This window comes from Vidua chalybeata, chromosome 15 (assembly GCF_026979565.1).
Source record: "Vidua chalybeata isolate OUT-0048 chromosome 15, bVidCha1 merged haplotype, whole genome shotgun sequence".
NCBI classification, from domain to species: Eukaryota; Metazoa; Chordata; class Aves; order Passeriformes; family Viduidae; genus Vidua; species Vidua chalybeata.
Window position 1 is genome coordinate 10,415,627 of NC_071544.1, and position 17,908 is coordinate 10,433,534.

At 43.5% G+C, this 17,908-nt stretch overlaps 1 protein-coding gene across 5 annotated transcripts in view; it reads right to left on the reverse strand.

The window, feature by feature from the left end:
* Positions 1-17,908, reverse strand: part of LOC128795807 (kelch-like protein 3) — a 62,413-nt gene that overhangs the window by 43,083 nt on the left and 1,422 nt on the right. For 3 of the 5 annotated variants that reach the window (XM_053956868.1, XM_053956867.1, XM_053956869.1), the window contains exon 2: positions 10,251-10,316. In XM_053956868.1, the coding sequence (XP_053812843.1) occupies positions 10,251-10,316 (66 nt within the window). Of the gene's footprint in view, positions 1-5,382; positions 5,465-9,255; positions 9,273-10,250; positions 10,317-17,908 lie in introns of those variants that run through there. The other 2 variants (XM_053956872.1, XM_053956870.1) reach the window with 2 other exon arrangements.

Genomic DNA, 17,908 nt, shown 5'->3' on the forward strand with positions numbered 1-17,908 from the left:
AAGGGAGTATCAGGGAGAGGCACTCCCATTGCTCCCGGGCAGGACAGCTGGATGACCACAGGACACTGCCCTGGGCAGCCTCACAGACACCTCACAGATCCAAAACCAAGCCATGCACACAGAAATCATGGGGGCTCTTTAATAAGAACAAGCACACTACTGAGATTTTTTTATTAGCTCTCCAGTGCCAGAGACCAAAGATGTTCAAACTTTTCTGCTGGCAAAAGATACAGTTCAAAGAACACAGCAAGTTTCACTGAACACCAAAGTAAATGTCAGGTCCAATGTCAAGCTTTCATAAAGCCTCAACTGCACCAACATTTGTCTGTGTATTTTAAAAGCAAAAAAACTTGCTTCAGGATTTTGGAAGAAGATCAATCAGCTCTTCCTAAAAAGCAGGAAAGATAGGTTTTTAAAAAACATCCTAAGAGACATCCTCAGCTTAATTAAAAGGGACTGATTTCAGAATTTGCCAAAGGCTCACCATGAGAAAATACTGTAGATTGTCTGGTTAAAAACTTATTTCAAAAAAGATCAAGATATGCTATTTAAAGTTTTTTTCCAAGTGACTCATATTAAAAAAAACAAATGTGAAGAATTAATGGCTAAGAGCCTTTAACTCATCTCTAAGATTCAGCTGGTAGCTGATTCAGCTACCATAGAATTGTGTTCCAGTAACAGACAGAGGATGATTTTATCTGGGAGAGATATTTTACACTTCCATGCACATACTCTCAGAGATCATTGACACATTTCCAACATAAAATTGCAAGAACCTGAATGCTCCAAGCAAATGCACCCTGACAAAAAGCAAAAGCAGCCCCTGAGAAGACCAAACCATTACATTTCACAGCCTTTTCTGAGATTTGTCCTCCTACAAGGCTAAGAATTATTACATTTATTACACTGTTGTTATTTTAATGGATTAAAGCAAAGGAGGAATAGGGTACTCTGATCAAAGATACCAGCCAAGACCAACTGGACATGGTAGAGCCCCTGCACCCCATGACCACAGGGACATGGCTCCCACGTTTGCCAAGCTGATGTCCAACTACAGCAGCAGGACTCTGAGCCAGCTGCCAGGAGCAATTTGTTCTATTCCTGGGCTATCCGAGGCCGTGCACTGACTGAATGGACAAATGATTTAATTTCCCTGGGCCAGATGAACATCCTCTTTAGAGACACAGCAGGATGTTCCTAAAATGAGCAGAGAGGCTCTTAGTTTTAGACAGTGCCAACTCCACTGCTCTCTCCTGCGTGGCCTTTCAGTGATGTCCCCAAGTAGAAGAAATGAACCCCTATTTGAGAGTCCCCAGTTAAGCCAGTGAAGCTAATCACCACCCTGTTGACACCGTGTTCCTCCTCTCCAGGACCTCCTAGCAGAGCTGGGCTCAGGTTGCCAGGGTTCACAGCCCAGCTCCTGCCCAAGTGTGGCCACAACCCAGCTGACAGAAAGGTGTTTTAAAAACCCATACCCCACTGTTCTGCTGCCCGCGTGTATCAGTTATAAAGTTGGGTTGCCTTAGTTACCAGCAATAATTACAGATGTCTTTGTAGATTATGTGAAAGAATAAAAGCCTTCCTTAGAGATAAACTGTCCCCTGGCAAGATTATTGCTGTGCAGAGAGCTGGTAAACCCCAGGAACAAAAATCCCAGCTCTGCCAAATCCAATTCTAACACTGGCTTTATGGGAGCCAGTTCACCCTGAAGGAAGGGCAGATCTCAAATGCACTCTCCTTCAGAGCACAGAAGGGCAAGGTTCTGCTCATGTTTCTGGGAGAACAGCCTCCAGGCTTAGCTCCTAACCCAACATGAACACCACAGAGGTCCCCCTCCACCAGGCTCTGTCACTGGGGAGATGATGGGACACCAGACATGTCCAGCCCAGCCTCATCCCACTGGGCATCCCTGGAGGGTCTCTGGGAGCTGCTCTCCTCTCCTGCCTGAGCACCACAGGCTGAGCTCTGCTCTGCTGGTTGGTCCCTAACACCACAGAGTTTCAGCACCACAAGCAGGGCCAAAGATCCAGCCGGGCTCAGCGTCCTGCACGGGCAATCCAGCACCTCTGTAGCAGCTTCATACCCCTGGATTAACTTAAAAGTGCCTGCTAACCATAAACTTCCAAAGCCTGTGGAGCTTCTTTGAGGGATATGTAAGAATCATCACCAGAAAATGTTAATCTACAGTTTCTGAGAGGTTTGACATCACTCTGGTCTAAAAACCTGACAGATGCCTGATAGCAGTTAGTAGTCTTGAAAACTTTAATACTGCTACAGAAATCAACTGAGACCAAAATTAGTCTTAGTTTTAGTCTAAGCACAATGAAAAATCATTTTGCTTTAACTGGCCTAATTCTCTGTTTAGAATCAACACCCCAAATCACAGGACAAATATATTATGCCCAATAGTTTTATTCCTCTATTCAGGCAGACACATTAAGGAAAACATGTCAGTGTAATGGCATAGTTATAAAAATCTCGATTTCTGAATTTGTCTTTAGGTACATACAAAGACATTAAAAAAAATTGTGACTGAAGGGATCCACATACTGAACTGGGTTTTGAGAGGATTTCAGAGAAATGCATTATGATTAAAACATATGGGAGGCAGTGAAATGGAAAGGATTATTTTTCTTTTAATAGCAATATTATTTTCCTATTTTGTTGATTTTTTTCAGTGCCTAGATCAACATGGAGACATTAGCTTAGGAAAACACACAGTTGGCATACAGCAGATCCCTAAAAGGGTATTCATATCAAAGGAGACCTCAGGGGGAAAGAAGACTTTGGGAACTAGTGAGAAGAAAAGTCTTTGCTGACACTAATGGAAACAACACAAAATAACTCAAATATGACAATACTATTTGCTTTCAAAGACAAATATTGTATTTCTCAAACTGATACAACAGACTACCTTCACTTAAATATAAAACCACAGGTGTTTTAATATTTTAACAAAAAAAAAAAAAAAAATAACATTCCAGAGGGTTTTTCCTATTCAAACTCAAAAACATCTTGTAAATTCAGAACCAGAGTATCATACCTAACTGTAAGCCTTATGCAATTTCTCCATAAAATAGAAGTACCATCATTTTACTATCAGCACAGTAAAAGAAAAGCAGGATTCTGAAATACTTTATTGCCACATGTGAATGTTTCAGGTTAAATCTCCCTTGCCCTCAGATGCTTCTGCTCATGTGCAATGCCACGGGCACATGATACCACTGAATGTCCTGGGTGTGCAAGTTAACAGGATATTTGAGTCTGGGCAGGCTCAGGACCAGAGTCAGAGGTGAAGTGAGCACCAACAACACGGATCCTCACCGACCACAGGAATGGAAAGTGGCAATAATATTAAAAACCAGGGGGAACTCTGCCATAAGGAAAACCACCAAGTGTAAAATTTGAGGACCAGTCTGCCCAACACAGTTGTGAGTTGAAATGTGGGGCAAAAGCACAGCAACAAGCACAGACCGAGGCCACGGTGCTCGCCCGCCAAGGTCATTTTTGAACACCTCCTCCCAGGACTTGCTCCGAGCAGCCAAAGCAGCCCCAGCACAGCCCCACACACACTGTGCCCTTTTGAACCAGAAAGCAGGTGAATATTTCCAGCTTTTCTTGCCAAGAATCAAACCTCACACCGTTACTGCCCACAGCCAGTTCAGGACCACCTTCCTCTTCCCAAAAACTAGAAATGAAAGCAGTAATTTGGGTAATCATTCCTCACTTCCAGAGGCAGAAAGCATGCTGATGGGGATAGTCCTTTATGCCCTAAAAACAGACAGTCTGTGAAAAAAAGGGTAAGGTAAAACAGTCCAGGTATTTTTCAGTGGCTTTTTCACTATTCTATCCACAGAAAAAGGCCTCTAATCAAAATGAGACCATTGCTTGTAGCCACCAAAAAAAAAGTAACAAACAACTGTGCCAAGGATGAGCCCAGCCTGGGGTATCAAAACAGCTCTGTTCCATTTCCTCAAACACAGGCTCATTTATACAAATAAAGAAAAAAAAAATCCCTTTCCATGAGCTAGCATCTAGCATGACAAACTAAGATTTCAAGGCACTTGAAATTAATTAATATTTGGATTAATGTTCAGAGGTGACTGTTCACACATTACGGAAAGCAGAAGCCTACAATGAGAAATGTGGCAGGATTAAAGGTTTTGCACATTAAATACACAAACAATTGCAACCCTTGAGTCACAGAAGGGTAGGAAGCTGCCCTTTGGAGCTTGGAAAACAACTCCTACAGGCTGCTGTGAATGTTTTCCCTCAACAGAAGGAAGATTTCCAGAATTTGGGGGTTGACTCCAGCTTAATTTTCTAATGTATCATATTTAAACAAAACTCCTGTCAAGCCCCGATATTTAGTCTTACCAGCAGGTCAAGCCCCCTCTCTGTTCCCCCACCCCCGGCAAGGTCAGCAGCACAAAAGGAAGCACTCAGCATATCCTGTTCTTAAAAAAATATTGTAAAAAAACCCAGACCAGTTTAATGTTTCGTTTGAAGAAGCACAAGTAGCTTCTGGTGTGCAAAAGGCACCTGACAGAGGGGAGTAATGAGGGCAGAGCCAAAACACTGAACATCTCTCTGGCATCCACGAGGTCCCTGCGCAGAATAATATCTTTTATGGGTTCAGTGGACATTAGGTCGACTCGGTAAACACTTCTTCACGCAGGTTGTGGAGCAAAACAGCTGCCTGGCAGGAAATAAAGTCTACACGGCCCGGCTACCGTGCGAAGGAGGAGCGGGATCCCCTGCACTGCCCTAACACCGCACAGCGCCCGGCATCCACACACGGCAGCAGGAAAACAGACCCCAAAGGATCCACGGACGATGTGGATTTTCACTCGTGACTCAGAAAAGCAGCAAATATCAGCGAGTGTGTCTTGAGCGGAATGCCGAAGTCGGCTGCCTGAGGTTCCAGGCGTAGGCAGGGCACTCACAAGCCCAGCACATTGTGCCGGCGGGGCGAGCCAGCGGGGCAGCTTCCTCCCACCCCCGTGTCCTGCATCCCACCCCTCTGTCCTGCATCCCACCCCCCTGCCCGGCATCCCAGTCCCCTGCCCCGCACCTCCATTTCGGCGAACACCCCCCCGACCGACCTCCCTCACGTCCTTAATTACATCCCAAACACATCCCACGGAAAGCCCTCCGCTGCCTCGGTGCGGGGCGAAGCCGCCTGTCACCATGACATTGCAACATCCACGAGCATTGCAGGCGCCCGTGGCAGGAGGCATTCCCGCCGGCGGCGACCAGCGGGGGTCCCCGCAGCCGCGCCCCGCATTCCTGCGCACGGCCCCGCACGGCTCGCACCCCGGGGAAGGGCATCCCCATCCCGCAGCGCTCCGGGCGGACACAAAGGCTGGCGGCGGTACCCACCTCTCCTCCTCCATCGTGCGGGGCGGCGGCGGGGCCGGCTCAGCGCCCCGGGCCCGGCATGGCTGCGAGCGGCCGCCCCCGCCGCGGGCCGCTTCCTGCGGGAGCGGAGCGCTGCGTGCCGGGCGCGCCCGCCGCACCGACTGCCGCTGCCGCTGCCGCGCAGCCCCCTCCCCTCCCCTCCCCGGCGGGGCTTGCGAGCGTCTCCGGGCAACGGCAGCACCGCCCCGCACCGCCCCGAGAGCGCCCTCCGCACCCCGGCCCGGCCCCGCTGCGGCAGCCAAATAGGTCAGGGCAGCCCCGAGCCGGCCCGGCCCCGAGCGGGACCCGCCGGCAGCGGGACGGGCAGCGCGGGGCAGCTCCCGGGCCCGGCACCCATCCCTCCGCTCTGCCGCTGCCCGGGACTTGTCCTCCGTGCGGCCCGAACTGCTTCAACGCCTGCGATCTGCGGGCTGGACAAAAGTTTTAGTGGCGGCTGAACATCCCCAGTGCCGAGGTGAAGCCCGCGCACGGGGCAGCGCAGGAGAGGAGCGGTGATGGTGAGGAAGGAGAGAGTCCCAGCCCTCCGAAGTCTCCCCGCTCCCACCGCAGAAAGCGGGATCTTGCCTCCAGTTCCCCGATTTATCAAAGCCTTCCTGTCCTTTATGCAATCTATCAGGCCAAATACACCATGCATAGGCAATATGAGTCCCTCTCCACTGCAGGTGCTTTTTTAGCCTAAAGGACTGAACTAAATTACATTTGTCATTTTTATTCCAATTGATACAAATGCACAGAGTTCTACATAAATCTTTCCCCGCCCCCCTCATTTTATTAAAATAATTTTTCAGTTGTATTCTACATCAGCGAGGCCTCAGAGGCTAATTGTATTAAAGACAAGAAACATTTGCCTTCTTCATTACTCATCCATTCACAAAATGTTCTTGTGCAAAAGGAAGAGATAACTAGAAGTATCAAGAGATTTCTCTTTGAAGATGCCATTTCATCTCTTTTGTAAATAAAATTACCTGATTCTTGTATGTTTCTCCTCAAGCCATATCCTCAGCCCAAGTTTCATACATCTTTTCAAAACCTATCAGCAATGATGATTGAACAGATGCTATTGTGCCTTCTACAGGAGGGTTTCAGAAGCTTGTTGAGAATCTTAACTACTCATCACCCTAATTCTTCAGGTAAGAAAACTTAACACACCTGAAACTTAAAGGACTTTATCAAAGACACATGGGGATTGAGAGTCCTGCTATTTAAACACCATTTGGCAGCCTACCCATAAAAGAAGAAATAAAGATAAAGCCATGAAGTCAATCCTCACACAGAATTCAGGTAAAATTCCTTCATCTTCCCTAGAGAATCCTGTTACACTATCAGTTTAAAACATTCAGATCCTCAAGTACTTTCTCCATGTCCAGTCTTACACTGTTAATGCACAACATGCAAAACTGCAAGACACAAGCTCAAACCAGAGAAAAGGGAACTATATAAAAATAGTAGAATTCACCTCAGAAATAAGGGCTAGAGATTTTTTCCTCTGAGTAAATCCCTCAGTAATCACAAAAATTCCAGATACAAGAGCAAGTCCTGAAACTGCTGCAAAGTGCCTGTGTATTTTTATTAACACAAAGTTTTTCAATAACAAAATATTGGGCTTTCACCTTAAAATTTACATCTCACTCCAGTCAACCTGGGAGCTAAGCACCTAAATTGAATCAAACCAGCAACACCTTCTTATATGCTTTGCCCCACAGGTTTGCGTACACTGCATTCTACAAATCCTGAAAGGTACAGTGACAGACAAGCAAAACAGTGAATAGTCCTTCTGGAGTGGGACAAAACCATGTTCCAGTAATCAGAGATTATCTTTACAGCAACCTTGCAAAATAATCATGACTTGGTAACAATTCCAAGACAAAAACTTCTTGTTTGTTTTTAAGTGCAAAGATTGGCATCTTGATAAAGCATTCAGCTAAAAGGAATTAGTGACACCTGATGGGTGGAATTTTTCCAGCTTCTTTCAACAATTCCTAGTCTCAAGTAGTCGAAAATTACTCCTACATCTAATCTACCTTTGACCACTGAACACCATATAACCAGTTCTCAGAGTAGAAAGGTCCCTAAAACACCTGTTCCAGCCAGTCCCACCATCCCTCAGCCCATCAAAACCTTTCCAGATTCCTGTGACAATTTTCAGATCTGCAGTGAAAGACCAAAACCCCCAATTCCAAGGAGCCATAGGGAGACGGGAGAGAAAAGCATTGCCAGTGTCTCCACAGCAGCAAGGAATTTCTTCAATAAAAGTGGCATGAAGGGAGGGAATAAAAACAATCCCTACCAATCTGATCCAAAACTCTCCTGGCCCAAAATCCAGCAGCTGGTTTAATGCTGAGGTTATAAGGAAAGGACACCAAGTGCTTACGAGAATTTAATTATATGACGAGCCAAATACAATCTTCAATCTACAATTGACCTTGTCAATCTCCACAGCCTCTGCAGAAGCCTAAAAGGTCACTTCACCTCCCAAAAACCCAGCAGAGAGCAAATGGCATCAAACTGGGAAAAATCCTTCCTAGTTCTGCAAGGCAAACTGCAAGAGTAGAGAATCATTGGATCATCCAGCCTGGACAGAGTGCAAACAATTCAGGAACACTTCACTCCCCTGTACATACCTGTTTCCAGGTATATACCAATGTTCAGCCTCCAGAAACCCATATCAAGCAATTTCCTATCTTTAGCAGCTCTCCTGCTTAGTTGCATAATATCTTCCACTAAATAATTCATCAACTTTCTTCAAAAATCTGTGGTTTCAGCATTGAAGAGCTGGGAAAGGTGTAAATAAAACACTGCATTCACAGAAGCTTCTAAAGCTGCATCTTCACAACCTAAATTATTTTTCATTCTGTTTTCTTAGAGATACGGATATTTAGATAAAAATATCTGTTGATATACATAAACATATTTATTTTTTCAATGCATATATTAGGTATATATATTTATCTTTGAGTGACCAAACTGATCTCACCCTGAAGCTGGTCCTGAGGGTTCTTTCGACCAGATCACCTCCAGGAGTCCCTTCTAAATAAACTTCTTTTGTCATCCTAATTAAGTAGATACTCATTTAGATAGATCTGTATATAGACCATGTGCTTTCTTGGAAAAGGCTCTCTAAGGATATTAATATAAGAAAAGCGATATATAGGGTATCTGCTGGAATAGCTGCCTTGGTAGCTCCCAGGCCAATTGCAGTCACTTGGAGGTGGTACTCCTCCCAAGGGACCTGGAGATGGAGATGCCTCAGCAGAGGAGTCCTGAGGGTATCTGCTGCCCAGCTGCTGCTAGAATTCAGTAACAAAACCAGATCAGCAGCTACAATTTACCTACTGCAGCAGCTCACAGGAATCCAAGTTCTCACAAGGCTCCAAAGGATGCTCTGGGAGACCTCCCAGGTAAGGACTTTCCCAGGGCTGGAACCAGGGATGTTCTGGCAGCTGAAGCAGTAAGAGATTCCCACTGGAGCGCTGTTTTCTAAAGCCTGTGATTGGTAGAGCAGGGGCTGGAGCACCAGGCCAGCATTCCCCCGGGACGTGGAGGTGCTGCAGGAGCCACCAGCCTCTCCAGCGGCACTCCGGGCTGTGGCCCTCTGCTGGCACACATCCCACTCCCGTGCTCCTGCTTGTGCAGGCCAGCACAATCCAGCTTCAGAACATTGTTTTCCTTTAGTCTTTTGTATAAATCACAATTCCTGCAAATAGTGGGTTTATTGCAACAATTCCATAATAACATTACCACCTTTAGGGCAACGACCCCTGAGCATCTTCACCCCTGTCTGTGATTTCTGGGGCATGAGCCACTCCACTGCTCAGCTACACAGCAGTTACCCACCAGCTGAAAATGCTCTTCCTGCTGCTCTCCTGATTCTTTCCTGGAGCATCAGTCACAGATGTCACTCGCAGTCACCTATGTCAGAGGCACACGCTTCCTGCCCTGCAGTCATATTACATATTTATCAGAGATCTGCAGGAAGATTTTCAGATTGATTTTATTGTTTAGAATTTAGTGCTCAAAATGAAAAAATCAGGAAGAAAGCTATAAAAACAACTCTTGTGGGCACTAGAACAAAGGCAAAGGCTGGTATTCAGTTGCCTAAATGCTACCTAGTCTCTCTGCCTCATTAGTCTGTACTACTGAGTGTACAGTTCTTGCTACAGGCTCAGAAAAAGACTGAACTTGAGAAAAAGTTTAAGGTATGGACCAAAAAGTGGGATTTTTTAAACCAAAAATTTTCTAATAAGATAAAATTTTAATGTGATTCTTCATCTTTAAAATACAACCCTTAATGTTTCCTTACTACCTTCTGTAATAAGGGGAAATTATCCATATGCTTCATAAAGATGTATGGCTTAATTAATATTTGCATACTAGAATTTAGAGGGAACAGCATAAACAAACATTCCCATTCAGGATCTCAACACCACAACCCAAGTCTCTTGTTACTGTTATTCCCTGTACACTCATTTGACTTGCTCTCTTCTTGGAATTTTTTTAAACATTTCATTTCTTGCTCTTTACAAAAGCCAAGAAACACAGCCCACCACCCTCATATTTTAACATAATGTGCAGCAGCATCAACACAAATGAGTGAAATCCACAGATGCCGTACACAAAAATTTAGACAGGATTGTTTCTGCAGACACATCATTTTACCAGAACAGAAAAACCTGTCTCAGGCAGCATATCTTCCTCACAGGTAACAGACTGACCTTCATTATCTTGCCTGGTATTTTCTGGGCAAACCTCTTTTTCTGTTCAATATTCCATAGCTTATTCAGAGTGGGAACTGTATGTCAGGGGCTCGGCTCAGGTTTCTGTTCACTTACTCGACTTTTGTGGTGTGCTTTTCAGGGCTCAGCTTTCCCATCCTCTCATTCACACAGAAGTGCACCCTGTGAAAGAAAAAAACCCACACTTTAAAAAGGCATTAGAGAGTGCATGGCATCAGCTCGTTGCAACACTTTTGGCACAGAGCAGCTCCAGCAATAAAACAAGCCCAGCTCTTCCTTTCAAAGGTGATGCTTCCCAACTCCCTCTCATCTGACTCCCCAAAATACCAAAAACAAGGGCTCCCCGTTGCCACCACCTACACCCAAAGCCATTGTAACATTTCCAAAACACACGTGGTGCTGATTCATCGCCAAGCTCACGCCTCAAAGATTTAAAAGTAAAATTGATACCACACAGAGGAAGTTGAGGTTTTAACTGGTGCTGGTTGAGTAAAAGAAAATTCTCATAACATCTAAATTATGTCATTTGAGAAAAAATTATTTGCCTGCATTTAAGACTGCTGAAAGTAATGGAGGGATGGGCTTAGAGGGAAATGGCACACTGACTGCAAAGGCTGGAGCCCCTTGTGCTCCTGGGCATTTCTCTTTTTCAGGAGGACACTCCTCCATGAAAGTAACAGTAGGAAGCTGGCACTACCCTTGCAGAATGCAGTTGCTAACCACCCTATGCAAGAGGCATTGGCAATGACAACTCCAAACATCCTGCAGTCCAGTAGTGATCTTGGGCAAGTCCTGACCTTACAATCAGGTCTCAAAGGAGCTCTTTCCAACAAACAGAGCATCAATATTGCAGCAGTGGTGGAAAGAAAACAAACAAGTTCAAATGAAATATCACAGTGAAGGACTTTGGCCAAATTTGTTACCCAATAAACTTAAAAGATTACTAAAACCTGAAGAGGTACTACATAAGCACAAGGAGAGAATCGGGGATTTAGCATCAGGAATCTTTCACAATGCTGTGACCCAGCCCAGGAAGAGCCAGTGAGCCCGAAACCAGAGGACATCCCTTCTGAGGAGGGAGGGGATCTGGAGGATGAAATTGGAGTAAACTATTTCAAAACACAGCTGATAGTGCTGTGCTTGTATACTATAACAAGGTAAGCACAGCCTCCCCCCAGGGCCATGCCCTGCCCATGCTGCAATTTGTTCATCAGGGTGTGTGGCTGGGAGAGGGAGGCTTCCCACTGGAGCTGGTTTAGTGTACAGTAAAAAAACAAGATTATTGATCCACAGAGAAAAAGTAAAAAGCACATGAACTTCCAGCCCCAAACTACTTGTGCATTTTACCTAGCATTGCTTTAATCCATGCCTGGGCTGCAAACAGGTTCAGTATTCCTGAACTTTTTCCTTCCCAGGCAGTGCCTGCAGTGACTACACTCATGCTTCCTTCCCCCCAGGGTTTTGTGGAAAGCAGGTTTTCTTACAAGAGAGGGAAAATCCATTGTAATGCTACAGAAAGCAACAAAAATTACAAAAATGACAGAAGAGACTGAGATGGTACTCATCTTTTATATTGACTACATTACAGACTGACAGCGTGTTTTCAGATGTGTGGCTTTGCATGTCTTTAAATTCAAAGAGCATTCCCAGGAGAACAGGGCTTCTGTGAGACAAACCAGTTGGCAATTCCATGGTACAAAGTAGCATTTGAACAAATTATGTACTTTCAGATTGGTCAGCTCATTTTGCTTCTAAGGAATTTTTCTGCAATGTTAATCAGTGATTGTATTTTGATGGTGGTAAGCAAATGTGCATCTTGACATATTTCCAGCCAGAAATGTAATTCCCTTCTAAATTGGCATAGATTCCTCACTGTATTACTCATGAAAAGAGGTATTTATAGTAGTTTGATGAATATAATATGCACCAAAATTATACACAGCTCAACACAGCCCAATTTTTATTCTTTTTTAAAAAAAGAAGAGCTATTCTTTCAAATCTGTGTATTTTCCATCTGAGAAAGCATTTGGGAATGAAACCGTAAGCATCATGCTAAGAAGGTTAATATCCAGATGCCTCAGACAGATGGCATTATTAGTCTGCCTGGGCTTGACATCTAGTTTTCCAAGTTAAGGAGCTTTGGTTCCTTGGATGGCTGACAATCTGAGAATAGCCAGGGCTCTAAACCTGACGTTTACTGTAACAACAACAGGCAACATTGCAGCTTTGCCTCAGACTTTTAGCAAAAAAGTTACACCAAGATTAATCACACTCAGAATGTACTCTAAAAAATGCTGTTGCAGCTTTAGGTTAGGACTCCTACTGGCAAAGGCTGAACCACAGAGAACAGTACTTGAATTTTGGTTTTTAAGCTGGCTGTTTTTTTTTCTTTTGCTACAGTCTAGACCTCAACTGTACCATCTTTTTAACTGTTCAGCCTATTCAGCAGGTAATACAGGAAATAGAAAAATCTGGAGAATGGCTCTCTTCTGCAGTGAACTACAGCTTTACAGCTGTTGTTCTTTCAGGGTTCCCACTACCCATTTTCCCAGAGAGATGTTTTTAAGGGGAACATAGATTTTATAGGATTAAAACACTCTGAGAGCCATATGAACAAGAGGTATCAGTTCAAAAGTGATTATTTCCACCCATTTATATATAAGAGAAATTGGTGAGAGTTGTGGGAGCAGAGAAGGTAAAAATACTAGCATTTGTCAAAGAGAACAGCAACAAGAAAAGCACCCAACTCTATCAGCCCTTTACAAGTCCTCATATACAGGTAAATAATACAAAATTCCCAGAAAAACACACATAGCAGGAAGACTTTCATCTTGTAATGAGAAATACACATCTGACACTCATCAATAGTAATGCTTACATTACAGCACAAATAAATACTCATTAAAGGTACGTGGAAGTAGAGGTAATGTCTGTGTGTATAAATGCACATTCCAAAAATAACAGAGCAATAATGCTTCAACAGGAGACCTAAAAAATGCCTATCAACAAAAGCAAATTGTGCATGTTCAGGCTAGCTCAGAACTCCTTGTGGTGTGCTTGCATTGTGAAATACATTTTTAAGTGAAGCAGGAATACAACTGTTTTATTCATTAAGAAATACAAAAATAACAAGCAGAAAATGCATCTTTAAGGGACACATACACCAGATCACAGAATCAGTTATGCAATGCATGTTAAATAACTCATTGTTTTGCAAAGTATGCCTCTGGCTAGTGTGAAAGACTAAAAATTGGGTGTTACACTTTTAATCACCTAATATTAATCCAAGGTATTACCCATATAGAGTTTGAAAAACCACTGAAAATGCCTTCTTCCAAATAGCTCAGAAAGTAAAAGGTCCGTAACAAAGTAAACCACATAAATGTGGCATAAACTGTTGATTACATGATAAACACTAATGCATAGTAGTTACAACAGGTCAAACAATCCTAATCTAAAGGTTTGGATAAGCTGCCTTCTATCAGAATCCCAACCCTCTCACAGACTGTAGGAGCAAAACCCCATCCCATAAAGCATTTGAGAACTTTACATTTTTAGCCATTTTAAGAATTTCTCCTTCACAGGCCATTAAGTCCACATGTGCAAAGTATCTTGTAGAGTTCGGGCACACCTCCTGTCAGTGCCCAGCTGTCAGTTCACACCCCCACCTCCCCGCAGGGCTGAGCCCCTGGGAGCAGCACGGGACTGCCAGAGCCACTACTGGAGCCTGGACTGCAGCTATTGTAACACACACCACCAGAGCCTGCCCAGTCCTGGAGGGTAAGGACTGTTACACTACAGAAGCCTGCAGGACAAAACACAGCTTTTATTTTGTAAGTGTGTCACACCACCAGTGACCCACAGAGATTTACTGCCATGGAAGCTGTCTGAGCTGTTAGCATGTTCTAAGCCACCTTTCCAGCACCTGATGTTAAAACAAACATGTGGGAGGTACTTCCACAGACTTGTGCAAGTATCACTGCACTACATTTACAGATGTTTAGCATGTTTCTTTTTAATGCAGTAGTAATCAGTATTATGAAAGTGTAAGTTAGGCTAGTTTTATTAGCCAAATAAAATTTACAAGTCAAGAACAAATTGTATTTTAGAGCAGACATGAACACCCATTACTATTAAAAAACTGTATGTACATCACAACACACTGAGTTCAGTGACACTGTAGTCTGAAAAGTTTGGGTTTGTAAATTCCATTTTGGTCATGCAGATTACAAAAATAAAAAAAATCTGTGTTTTAAGAAAACTACTACATTTTTACTTTATTAAATGCTGAAAGCAAACTAATTGCTCTTATTTTCTATTTCTCACAGGTGACATCAACACAATGGAACATTTGGTCCTGAACAGAAGGCCATTAACTTATCAAGATAATTTTAGACATAGGAATTTCAGAACTCAACTACAAACTAAGGAACAGGAAAGTAGAGTTACTTTATTTCTATCTTCCTTACCTTCCTAAAGCAACTGTGAACTCACAAACTTATTTACATGCCAGCTATCCACCTTATTTCAGCTCAATTCTTCCTATGCACCTCTATGCAAACAAATCCACCCAGGGCTCAGAAAATCATTAAATACCTTTAAACGCATGAGCAAAGGTTTATCAACAAATCTCTTATAACTAGGAACTGTACTAGAAACAGGTTTATATTCCAAAAGTCTTGAAGTCACAGTGTCTTTAATGCCAACCCATACAGATCTGCACTTCTCTGTATTCCATGGTACACCCTGGCATTGCTGCCCCTTCCCCAACCTGTGCTCACAGGATCCTCTCCAATGTCACCCGCAGGGTCACAAGTTCTCACTCCCAAGAGACCAGGGGTCACAGAGCAGGTGCCACCTGCTCAAGCCACCAGAGAACATGGTTAAACAGGTGACAATCTTTTGAGGGCGACACGAGGCACCCTACTCCCTAATCCACATGCGATTTTTGGGATCAGCTCTTTGTCCTAGCAGACATTAATCCTACAAGGACTACTGCACACAGGTAACAGCACATTTCAGCATAGCACTTGCCAAATTGTCAGATTTCACAAAGTCACTTTTTAAAAAACCTACTTGTTTCTAGTATCAACATATTCTGTCACAGCACATAATATGAAAACACTGTAAAGCTACAGTTGGTGCACAAACCTTTAGCTTCCTAAATCAAACTACAAGACAGACAACAAAAGTGAATTTAACCATTTCTCTGCAAGCCAGGCTGTTCCTTCATAAGGTTAAGGCAACAACACTGCAAAGACTAAATCATACCCCCAAACTAACACAAGACCTAGAACTCTGCTGCTCATTTCAGCTAAAAACAGGAAAACTGGGCTTCAAATGAAGTTCAAGGATGACTGTCCAACACAGTTGTAAAGTGCAAAAAGCCTTCAAGTCCAGTGAGCCGAAATAAAACCACCTGAAGCTGTGCACGGACAAGAGCTGGCACTTGCAGTGTTTTATAAACTCAAACTCTGAAATTGACTTACAACAATGTATAAGAGATGCTGGTGCACAACAGTGATTAACAGGCTTTTGAGATAGAAAATTTACAATATAATTGCAAACAGCAAGTTATTTGGAACCTATTCATAAAAGCTCAGCTAAGCAAAAGAGAGCCATAAACAACCACAATCAGGAGGAAACTCAGCTCTCAGTTGTCCTGTTTAAGCTCACAAAGGCAATTAAGGTGATGCAGTTTCACTTCTAATAACATCGAAGCTCATTTCAATTTAAATCAAGTTAGACTGATAACAAATGGTAACAATACCTTGATATTCCATTCGAAATTCTTCAGCCCAGAAGCACCAAGCCCTACACATTTAACTTTTCAGTGGAATCAGTGGGAATCATATGCCTAATATCTTGCATATCTGGACGAAAGCAAAAAGCAGCTTTTATGATGCAGTCCCATGAAACATCAGCATTCCAAGAGCTTAGAAACCTGAAGTCAAAATAACTTTGTACTTTTTAAATGCATGCCCCACAACATACTCTCACTCAAGCATATAAGGAATTCAAATCTTTTATTTGATATCCATAAACCCATAAACGTTGCTATTCTATATTTCTATGCAGGAAGGCAGTTTTCCCCTAAAACATTATGCTTTTTAATAAACAACAAACTTTAATTCTATTGCGTGAAAGGGCTACAAATATACATTTTTTAATCAAGCAGACTACACAGATATCTTTGCTTTACAACTGGCACCTATGTTACTGGTACACTTGCTGGCTCACTTCTCAGAGCTCTTTGCCCAGTTTAGATCACCACTTTCTGAAATGTGGGCAACTGCAATTATTATTTGTTAAATTACGTGCTGAGGCAGGTATTGCAAATCCATTCCTTTCCCCCCCCCCCCACCAAATCAGTAGTCAGGGACCCCATCTTTATTCACATGCAGATGTCACTGCATTCTACACCAGTCATCTAGTGGCATAAAATAACCTTCCAAAGTGTGGTACAATCGTCAGCAAGCCAGTTTTACTCCTGCCTTAAGGAAGCCCACAGCACGGGGCTGCCATCCTGACAGCAGACGGAGCTGCTGCGAGAGTTCTCAGGGAACTTTCAGGAAGGACAATAGTTCCGAGTGAAATCTGTTAACCCGGGGCTAGGAAAACAAGTATGCCTTTAATAGAAGGGATAAATGTCGACCCTTTCCTGGAAGGAATCACACACAGACAAACCAAGGACTTGAAAACTAAGCAATAAGAAATTCTGAACATTTTATATGAATGAAGCACATGCTTAACACAAACTATTTCTTCAAAACTACACAGTACATACGCTGATGGAAAAGTCCTATAGAAAAAACTGACCAACCATGTCAGCACGTCAAACTGCCTAGTACAAGATGGTGGATGCACACAAACTGCCAAAGTGAGAACGAGTATTTAAAAAACAGACCACATCCATGGATTAGTACTTCAAAAATTTCTCTGTCGAGTGTTTGAAAGCCACTAGCAAAAAAAGTCAGTTAGGACCTTTACTGGCAACAAAATATTTACTACTCTAAGTACACTGAGATTTTAAAGCAGAGGAACACTTGCTTCAAACCTAGAAAAGCCCTAAAACCGTGCGGAATTGATCCTAGGAAAAAAAATTAGACGTGTAAAGGTCAATGAACACAATGATTTATTTAAAAAATAAAAAACGTAAAAACCATTTTTTCCTCCTTTACAGAAATGTTAAAAGTCAGTCATGGGATCCGAGTAGCTTTTGTAGAAAAAAACGTAGTATCCAGGCATCGAGTCCTTACAACAAAGGAACTTCCCCCCAACCCTCCCCAGTTTTTACTCCAGATCAGCAAGACACTCCCCACCCCGCACCCCCCAAAAAACAAATTAAAACAAGACATTTTTCATTGCTAGTATAAAAACGACCAAGGTCCAAGTAATAATAAAAAAATAGAGTCCATCAATGACTGTAACACAAAATATGTGTATGTGGGGCCCAGTCCATCTTCAGAGAGAAAGAAGTGGCACAGGCAGCAGAGGCGACCCTCAGGGGGCATTTAGGAGCCGCTCCCACAGCAGGGAGGCATTTAAAAGGAGCTGCCCTACGGCGAATGAGGGGAGAAACCATTTAGAAGCTGCCCCGTATCGAAGGGAGGGCTCTCCACGCCCCCCCATCAATGGGTATGGGCGCTCCAGGTCAGAAAGAGCCGCCCCCGTAGCCTCCCCCACCATAGCCTCCTCTGTACGGTCCACTGTTACTGCGGCCCCCCCAGCTGCCGCCCCCTCCTCCACCTCCT